We start from the raw sequence: 10,963 nt of genomic DNA, 5'->3' as shown, positions 1-10,963 counted from the left end.
AAACTCAAAATTGAAAATGATTTTATTTTTGAAAATTTAAAAGCATGTAGAAAATCTCCTGGTTCTAACATTTTGAAATGGCATATTTTTCAAATTTAAAAAAAAAAGTTGTGAGGGTAAAGTTGGAATTTTAGAACTTTTTCAAAAAAGGATAGTGAATTTATTTTGGAACAGTACGACGATGGAGCAATCAGCAATAGTGCATTTCAATCGCTATAAAGACGTGATAAACTTTCTTCTACAAAGCACAAAACAATCTTTCTATTAAAATATATCTAATAACAGAGAGAGGGAGGTGCAAATAATAATGGAGCATGGAAAATTTGTTGTTAGCAGCATGGTAAAGGCTCAAAGCAAAGAGAGGCTTGCCATTTTAGAAGTTGCACACATGATGAGTGTGCCTATGTCACTCGTTGCTGTTCTCAATATGAAGGTACCTGATGCCATCTGGCAAGGTGGCAATAACACTCCACTCTCCGCTTCTGAGATACTCGCCGTTGTTCGTCCCAACGGCGGTGGAGATGCGGAGAATCTTCAACGCATCCTCCGGTTGTTGACCACCTATGATATTTTTGATGAGCAGTTGAATAGCAAAGGTGAGAGGAAGTATTCTCTGAGTGATGTTGGTAAAACTCTTATTGCAGATGCTGATGGTTTATCCTATGCAGCATACGTGCTCCAACACCATCAGGTAATTAATTTATATAATTAATAAATAGGTTTTGAATTAATTATTAGAAAAATAAGTGAAGATGATTATAATAATATATATATATAGGAGGCGTTGATGCGAGCATGGGCGTTGGTGGGAGAGGCGGTGGAGGATCCAACGGTGGAGCCGTTCGAGAAGGCGAACGGAGAATCGGCAGTAGCATATTACATAAAGAGAGCAGATGTAATGAGTTTGATATACAGTTCATTGGCTGGGATGTCAGTGCCTTTCATGAGGGAAATGTTGGAGAATTATGATGGATTTCAAGGTGTGGAGACTCTAGCTGATGTTGGTGGTAATTCTGGTGTGTGTCTTAACATGATTATGAACAAATATCCTAACATACGCAAGGGCATTAATTATGATTTTCCTGCTATGGTATCTTCTGCGCCGGAATTTCCAGGTAAATACTACTCACTTCCAAATTATATCAATTTTTTATTTTTTTTCATTTTGATGTACGGATTTAGTATTTGAAGGAACTTATCCAATTTAAGTCTTACATGTGGCATGGCATGTATGCTATTTATAGATATAACCCACATCGGTGGTGATGCGCTTCAGTCAGTACCTGCTGGGGATGCTATCTTCATGAAGGTGTCTCTTTCACTCCATATCTCCAAATACTTTTTTTTTTGACAAATTAACCTCCAAAATGATTTTTTTTTTATGTGTTGCTCTTCTATTATAAAAGCATTCGGATAATATCATTTTTTTAATTGATAAACTAAAATATTAGCGATATCATTGTATTTTTTTTATTGATAAAAACATCATATATATTACAGTAACATGTATATATAAATTATATTTGTTATAAAAAATTAATTGTTACATTAAAATATCATTTTATTATGTTAATTTTTAAAATGTCTTTAAAAGTATTTACTTAGTAATATTCAATTAGGCATGACAGCGAGGCCAGGAAAATTTTGTCTCCTCCACCCTCGCACCCGACTTGTCGGGAAAAACTCACACATGTATATAGCGGATGTGAAATTTAAACCTTCATATTTATTATAATTAATATAATAAAATAATTATTATTAAACAATAATAAAATTAAAAAATATTTTCTACAAAGATAAGATTATAATTTTTAATATTTAAAAAAATATTAAGTATATTCAATATGTATATATATATATATGTATATATATATATATATATAGAAAATTTAAAAATTACTATAATATTACTTGCGGGGCGGGTAGATATCATCACCTCAAATCCGTCCCTACCCCCAAATTTTAATTTCGAAGAAAATTCACATCCACCATCTCACCCAACCAAAGCGGATTTTCTCTGCCTCAATCAAACATATTTAAATGGGTATCCGCATGTGTAGATTATATTGTCATGCATATATTCAATAAAAGCAAATACGTGATTACTCAATTGTGTGCGTTAGGAGTTGGGATTTTATCATATTTAGTTGTAAGTTTGGTGTATGACATTTTTGCTTCGTTTGGTAATAAAAAGAAAATCAAAAAGAAAATAAAAGAAAAAGAATAGAACAACAGAAAAAACAAAGAAAAATAATAGAAAATGTGAGCTTTTAATTGTTTGGAAAGGTAGACAAAAGAATAAATTACAACAATTAAATGATTTATCTTCCATATAAAGATTTTTGAAAAATACTAACAACTTTAAAATGTATCCATGTACTCATGGTAATTAAATTTTGTTTGTAAAAAAAAAAAATTAATTAAAGTTTTAGTCCCTCTATTATTATCAATTCACGGAATTGGTCCCCATATTTTAAAAGTCTATAGTTTTGGTCTCTCCTTTATATTTTTGAACTAAATAATGACGATTTGACATATTTTTAGTGACATGTCATACAATTTTATGATATAGAATAATTTATATGCATTAATTATTCATATGTCATTAGTTAAATTAAAAATATAAAAAATATTTGAAGTTGAAAACTAAGTTTTTACGACGTTTTATTCCAATTTCATTAGTGTAAATCATTATACATTGTCGTATCATATGTCACGTTATTTAAATACATCATATTTTTTAGTTACAAAATCAGATGAATTAACCAAAATTGTCGATTTTTAAAATAGAGAAACTAATTTCATAAAACAGTAAAAATAAGAGGACTAAAATAAGAGGACTAAAACTACAATTAAGTTAAAATGAAAACTAACAATTAAAAATTATATATTCAACTTTTTAAAAGTTAATTTTGTTTTTCAATTCAAAATTTATATTTTTCATTCTTTAAAATGTGATTTTAAAATATTTGTTAACAAGAATCAAAGTTAAAATAGCGACAAAAATTTAAAGAAATAACTTATTTTACAATATATTTTTCTAGAAATTAGAGTTAATATTAAAAAATAAGGTTTCATTTCGTCCTCCGGTGCTTTGGATCCCAACCAAACAACTTTGAGACGATTTCCCTTCTTTGTCATTTCGTCGCTCTGTTTCACATCAACCAAATGAAGGCTTTCGTGGTGCTTTTGGTGGATGGAACTATATAGTTGAACGCAACACAATTTAACACGTAACGTATACACATTAAAATGTCAAAACTCAATTCAACAACAAAATGGTATTCTTTAAAAGAGTAGAAGGATAAGTTAAGCAGAGAACATTTGCAGGAGTTTTTTTTATGTTGAATGTTTATGCATATTATTTTGCACCTGCAGTGGATATTCTTAGCATGGACAGATGAGGAATGCAAGAAGACCTTGCAGAACTGTTACAAGGCTCTTCCGGTGGACGGAAAATTGATCGTTTGTGAACCGGTGCTGCCGGAGCTGACCGATGAGAGTCAAAGAACAAGAGCATTGTTGGGGGGTGACATATTCATAATGACAATGTACAGAACCAAGGGAAAACACAGAACAGAGGAACAATTTAAACAACTTGGTGCTTCTACTGGTTTTTTTCGTTTTCGTGCCTTCTATATTGATCCTTATTTGGCCGTGCTCGAATTTCAGAAATGATCATGCAGAGAAAGCTTTAAATTGGTGTGTTTAATTATTCACTTTAATGTAATAAAAAACATGTCATGATGATATATAGTGGATGCTGGGATACTAATTCATTACTGTTTCCTTATCACCATAAATAAATCTTCATTCATCATAATATATATTTAGTTACGGTAAATAAATTTCATTAGTAACTTAATAATGATTACTCAATTATCATATTTTGTTTTTTCTTTCTTGAGTTAGGTTTATGTCCCCAATTATTTTTCTTTACTTTTTAATAAATTTTTAGTTTAAGAAAATAGATGTTGCTATATTTAGTATTTTACATAAAAAATACTGTAAATATCTTTGTTTAATAAATAGATTTAATTACATTAATTTAAAAAGTATATTTTTATTTTATTTTTTATAATTGACCCTTCTTAAAATTAATATTAGCTTCGCCACACGGATCCAAACACCACCAAAAAAGCGAATGTTCCACTATTTTCTGTCTTTCTTTATAAGCAAAAGATAAAACCATGATGTGGCGTAAAAAATTAATTACTGCCACTTTAAAGAATTGCTGAACAACTGGACCATAAATTGGTAGTAGTTTGTGATCGCAATACAAGACAAATCTTTGATGAAATCTTTCAAAATATGAATATAGGACTGAAATGACCTGAAACCATACGCTTTTGCAAAGCCAGGCAAGATCAGATTAACACCATCCACATCAGAAAGCTTGATGTGGTTGAGACGTGGAGAACAATGTACAATACAAACTAATGTATTTGATGACACGAAACAACTTAGAATGAAATAGAGTTAATAATATTTGTTGATGAATTTAAAGGTAATATAACCTCTAGAGGATATGGACTCTGCCTTACAAGTTTCTGGCCGGTTTGTTAATTATATGTTGCTTATCGTTGTAATTTTACTTGTAATTTGTTAAATTGCCTCTTATATTCCCATTGATAATTTATCAAAATCCCACCTTTCTCTTTATGCTTGAACATAATTATAAAGAAAACAAAGAAACTGACGTGGATCCATGATGCACAACACTAGATTTTGTGGTTAGTGTAAATTTTGTGTGTAAGTACATTTATTTTAAGATCACTTAATAAAATTGATTTTGTGTAAGTACATTGTAAAAAAAATGAGAGAAACACTGATCCAGTAGCGGAGCTTGAACGAAAACGTTGAGGGGCTAAAATTTTAAAATTTTAATGAGTAAATAAAAAGTTATAATATAACACTGTATATAAAAATTTTAAGTTGTAAATTTATAAAACTATATTGACGATCAAACTATTAACCTTATACGATAGAGTTAACAAATCAAATTTTGGTTGACAATTTTAATAATTAAACTCTATATAAAATTCACAATTATATATTTAGATCAAATTCACAATTCACATAGTTGTAATTTATGTTAAAAAATTTAGTTTATTATATAATTATAGTAGTTATTTTTATAATAGATATTTGAGTTATAATTTAGTCAATAAAAAATGATGTATTTGATCCATAACTTGGATCAAATTGATCAATTTTTGTTGATCAAATTATAACTTAGATGTATCTTATAAAAAAAAAATAATATTATTATAACACAAAATATGACACAAATACAATACCGTGTAAAATAAAGATAATCACTATTCGTATTTGTATTTCAATACACATTATTATATTTGTGTCTCATTTTATGTCACATTGTGTTTCAATAACATTATTTAAAAAATAAATAAAAATAGTAATATTTTTTAAAAAATTATTGGAGACTTTGAAGTGGCTGTGGCCACCCTATGAAGATCCGTCAGGGCACTCATCTCACTTATTTTAAGAGAATCACTTATTTTGTGAGGTTTGTATTTAGGGGTACGCATGATATCCACTTACAAAGAATTCATTGTATTCACATCCAAAACCATGATATCTAAATATTAATTTGGATTTGATTACAAACTAATTCCATTTTATTTTAAAAAATGTTTGATTATCCAATGGTTAAGAACCGATTATTAATGAATACCCAAAATAGAGTAAATACTTTTATACATAAAATACTATTTTTATTTTATTCTAATATACTGTTTTTATTATTTATTTACAAATAAATAATTTTCTATAAATTATAAATAACAAATTTAATACTGTAATTTATTGACTTTAATATTATAATTTATTTAACAATAATGGTGGTTGAAAACTGTCGGTAACTGAAACTCCGCCATTGAAATTCTGTTGTACGCGTTGACTGTTGGAACTCCGATGACTACCGTATTCCACTACCACTATAATATTAAATTAATAATAAATAATAAATTATTATATTTTAATGTCTGTTTTAATTTTGAAAAATATTATTTATCATATTTAAATAATTTTAAAAGTTTTTTTGGTAAATAATTTATTTGAATTTGATATATTGAAATCATTAAATTCAATAGTCAACAAAATCGTTCGTGTTTAATTTAAACTTCTTTTTTAAATGTTTTAGGAATTGATATTTAATTAAAAAAAAATTGACCTCTCATCTCATTAAAGAATTGATGATGTATGATTATTTGATGATGGCCTCGTGTGAGTGATTGATGTATAAAGAAACATGTATAGTGATCATTTGAATAAAAATGTAGAAATATGAATCTACATTATATATTTCTACATTATATGAATTTGTTTATAAATGTAGAAATATAAATAAAAATATATAAAAAATAAAACATTTTTATTAAGAAAATTATTATTTTCCAATAATAAAAAGTAAAATGCGAAAATAGAATAATTTTAAAAAATAAATAAATTGTAAGATAATTCTGAAAATTAACTTAAATAATACTCCATAAAATTGTATTTTATGGTATCAAATTAACTTAAATAATACTCCTAAATTATTATTATTATTATTATTATTATTATTATTTCAAATATTTATTTATTTATTTATTAATAATAATAATATTATATTACGTTCAAACTTAGACTTGGATATAGGTCATAAAAAATAAAATATAAGTAATTAAAAATGATTTTCAAAAATAAATATATTTAACCTAAATAAATATATTTAACCTAAATTTTGAATAAAACAATATATTAAGTTGGATATAATTTCTAAAATTTTGTTTATATTTTATTTTAGGTAGAGTATTGTATTAAATTAATATAAAGTTATTTCTAAAAAATATTTGTTTAATAAAACAATACATATATTCTCATTGCCATTTATTCCATTTATTCTTATTTATAAGTATAAGTGTTGACCATTTGATCTAAAATTTGAACCACATACATAACACATAACACTTTTGTTCCTTTCTAAATAGGAATAGAGGAATTATCATTTTCAATAATTAATTATATGTACCTAGACTCATGCAAATGCTGATAAACAAAAATCATATATCTAATCTTGTTATTTTTCTTTACCATTTTCAACATGAATGATACACATTTTCATATAGCCATTTTTTAAGACCAGATTCATTTATGTGGTAATTTTTTTAATGCAAAAAATTGTGTTTCATTCATGCATTACGATTTCGTACGTAATTATAAATTCTACTCCATTTTGTCCATTTTGTTTAAACATATTGCAAGGATATTGAAGAGACTTAGATACTATAGATTCTGAATTTCACAACAATATGAAGGAATCCACAGTTGTAATTGTAGGTGGTGGTCCATCTGGCCTAGCAATTTCAGCTTGCTTAACAAAAAACTTAATTTCTCATATCATACTTGAAAAAGAAGATTGCTATGCTTCTCTTTGGAGAAAAAATGCTTATGATCGTTTAAATCTTCATTTAGCTAGTGAGTTTTGCTCTTTGCCCCTCATGCCACACCCCCCTTCAGGCCCAACATACCTATCCAAAGACCAATTCCTTCAATACATAGATAACTATGTCCAACATTTCAACATAAACCCTCGTTATTGTCGTGTAGTTAAGTCAGCTATGTATGATAAAGTTAGAAGCAAATGGAGTGTTGAAGCAAATAACACCAAAGAAGGCATATTTGAAGTTTATGAGGCTAAATTTCTTGTAATTGCCACGGGCGAAAATAGTGAAGGGTATATTCCTAATGTGCATGGACTAGACACGTTTGAAGGAGATATTTTACACTCCAAATACTACAAGTCCGGTTCAAAATATGAATCAAAAGAGGTTTTGGTAGTTGGATGTGGAAACTCGGGTATGGAGATTGCTTTTGACCTTCATAATTGGGGTGCTAAACCTTCTATTGTTATTCGTAGTCCGGTATGTAAATAATATATTTTTTTTTTAATTTGCTATTCTTATGAGAATTTTATTTCCATCAAAATCATACTAATGATCAATTTACAATTGTCTTCAATAGAATTAGAATTTGATATCTTGCGATTAAAAAAAAAAACTCTCATGCAATGATGTCATTTAGAGTAAAAATATTAATTGGATATCTTATTTACAAGTGATGAATATAGTGATTTTATACGGGGATATATAGATGTAGAGATCTTGTTGGTTTAACACTTGATTTATTGTTAAAAAAAATAAAATTAAGTTAGTTTATGTATATGTTTAGACATCCATGACTTTGGACACCTACTTATTAAATAAAATTATCAATAATTATAATTTAACATTTTTTGTATTAAATGCACCATAATGAAATGTTTAAAGAATAAATCAACACCATGTTGGTGTATATGGAAGGATTTTAAATTCAGAAAAAAATTTGTGCTTAGTTTTAATGAGAAAAAATGTCATATTATTTTATTTTTCTTTTAAAATTTTGTAAACGATAAATATTTTCTTATATATGAAACTTTAATAATGAATAAAAGAACAAAATAAAATAAAAATCAAGTAAACCATAAATTTGTTTACTTATCTTTATTTTATCCAATTGACAATTTAGCTTCTCGCTCATAAAAAAGGAATTGAGTTAATTTTATAGTTGAACTCCACTCCGTCAATCCTATTTGTAAATATCAAACAAATATGTTTGTGGTAGATATTAATAAAAATAAAAAATAAAATAAAATGTTTTTGTTTTGCAGCTTCATGTGTTTACAAAGGAATTGATTCGTCAAGGTATGCATATGGTGAAGTATTTGCCGGTTCATACTGTAGATACAATCCTTATTCTTTTGGCAAAACTAAAATATGGTGATCTGTCCAAGCATGGGATTTATCGTCCCAAAGTAGGTCCTTTACATCTCAAGAACATTACTGGAAAGTCCGCAGTTATTGATGTTGGAACCATTCAAAAGATTAAAGAAGGAGCTATTAAGGTACTTATTAATTAGATTACCAATATTATGTTTGTGTATATTAATTTTAAATAAAAAAGACGATAAATAAAAAGGTAATGTATTTAATTTTAATTTTAATTTTAAATTTAAACCAAATATATTAATTTTTTAATTATTATTTTTGTTTATATTTTATTTTTAAAATAACTTTAAATTCGGATGTAACAGGTTGTTGCTTCGGGTATAAAGAGAATTGAGAAGAAGAAGGTTGTGTTTGCAGACAACACGGAAAAAGAGTTTGATGCAATTGTTTTTGCTACTGGCTACAAAAGTGTGGCTAATGAATGGCTTAAGGTATAGTATATGCGATTCTCTATTAATTGAGATTTATTTTCTCATACTTTATACTAATTATAAATAAATTGATTATTATATTGACTTGATGGATGGATGTATTTTTGGAAGGATTACAAATATGCTCTTAACGATAAAGGGATGCCGAAAAATGGGTACCCAAATCACTGGAAGGGAGAGAATGGATTGTACTGTGCAGGACTAGCAAGGAGAGGGTTGTGGGGAGTGAAAGTGGATGCTGAGGCAATTGCAGAGGACATCACCCAAACTCTTATGTGACATAATTAATTAATTAATATGATTCGTCCACGAAGCTTCCGTCTTTCAGTTTACATATAAGCTATTCAAACTTTGGTTTATGGGTAGCTCGTATTCATATTTTTTATGTTGTCCTACTTTTAGTTAAAATATGTATTTTGTTATTATCCTTCTATCTAAATCTAGATGTATATGCAATAAATCTCTCCACTAGATTGTCATGTATTGCTTTTTGAAACACAGTTTTTCTGATTTATAAAAATAAACAAATATGGATTTTGTTTTTGATTTATTGTTATTTAATATTTTATTTGTCTTTCGGACTTTTGTGGTTTATGTGCTTGTTGTTGTCTAACAAAATAAATTAAATTTGAGTTTTTTTTTCTTTTTATATTTTCAAAAACTCTTTTTTTTTTAAATATATTTTTTATCTATTTCGAATAAACCAATTCACACAAGATTTATACGGTAATACGTCGCTTAAATCTAAACTTCAATTATCATGTTCACCTATAAGGAGCTCACGATTAGGTAATAAGATATTTAATTCAATTCCGTACAACATAACTTATATATTGCCACTTTTTATGTGTCTATATGTTTATAATACTGTTGACATTGTCGAGGATGGTAAGAGTGTTGAAAGTTAGTCTATCATTTATCTTGATTTAATAAAACAATTAACAACTCATTGCAATGAATATGTTGAAGTATTTGGGACGGAAAAACAATTCAATGATATCATGGAAGCTCTTTATATTGCACAAGGGGGAAAAACATATAAAAAAAAGTGGATGGTAATTCCAAAATGAGTTTTCTTGTTGTGTAACACTATAATAGAATTTTGATTTTATTAACAAGATTTAGGTTGTCTAATTTTCCACTTATAGGCCTTCCACCAAAGTGTCTAAATCTGATTTGCATTGGACTTGTAAAAGCCTATCATATTATGTCCAAGTATATATGAAAGACGATTGTCCTTTACCTGTTATGACTCCAATGTGGCAAAACTATTGCAAGAAGGAAGCAAAATAGTGGGAGTTTCTATTTTTTTTTTTTTGAAAGAATGTGTTTGTATAGTGAACGTAAACCAATTCAATGATTTTGGCAAAGATTAAATGTAATGTATTATCAACTTGTATTCACCAGTGTTAATATATTAGTTTTTAAAAAGTTAGTATCAAAACGATTCTGAAATGTATTTGTTCTAAAATGATATGTCATCTAAAATCGGATCGATGCATTCTCGGTATGGCTCTACTGTAGGCGTACCCCTATGTGGACAGAACATACAAGCACGTAGGAGCGACTTGTCATATTCATCCTCATAGATCCGAGACGAGATGTCGGTAAAGTGTTGCAGGATCCACACCTATAACAATCTTTTTTTGATTAAAAATGACTATATAAGTATAAATGAATATATTAAATTACAAATACAAT

The 10,963-nt window shown here is 27.5% G+C and overlaps 2 protein-coding genes across 2 annotated transcripts; both read left to right on the top strand.

The window, feature by feature from the left end:
* The first annotated feature begins 251 nt into the window (after positions 1 to 251).
* On the top strand, positions 252 to 3,907 carry LOC101511139 (nicotinate N-methyltransferase 1-like). The gene is made up of 4 exons (XM_004502869.4): positions 252 to 691; positions 779 to 1,115; positions 1,245 to 1,309; positions 3,379 to 3,907. Exons 1-4 carry the CDS (start codon positions 308 to 310, stop codon positions 3,676 to 3,678), a joined length of 1,086 nt encoding a protein of 361 aa, XP_004502926.1. The 5' UTR covers positions 252 to 307; the 3' UTR covers positions 3,679 to 3,907.
* Positions 3,908 to 7,316: 3,409 nt separating this feature from the next.
* On the top strand, positions 7,317 to 9,808 carry LOC101502571 (probable indole-3-pyruvate monooxygenase YUCCA10). The gene is made up of 4 exons (XM_012716537.3): positions 7,317 to 7,928; positions 8,714 to 8,947; positions 9,137 to 9,262; positions 9,374 to 9,808. The coding sequence occupies exons 1-4, from the start codon at positions 7,317 to 7,319 to the stop codon at positions 9,539 to 9,541; spliced, it is 1,140 nt and encodes a 379-aa protein (XP_012571991.1). The 3' UTR covers positions 9,542 to 9,808.
* Positions 9,809 to 10,963: the final 1,155 nt, after the last annotated feature.

The sequence above is a fragment of the Cicer arietinum genome, chromosome 5, assembly GCF_000331145.2.
Source record: "Cicer arietinum cultivar CDC Frontier isolate Library 1 chromosome 5, Cicar.CDCFrontier_v2.0, whole genome shotgun sequence".
Taxonomy (NCBI): domain Eukaryota; kingdom Viridiplantae; phylum Streptophyta; class Magnoliopsida; order Fabales; family Fabaceae; genus Cicer; species Cicer arietinum.
Note: the sequence above shows the minus strand (reverse complement) of the source record. Positions and strands in the feature narration are given on the sequence as shown.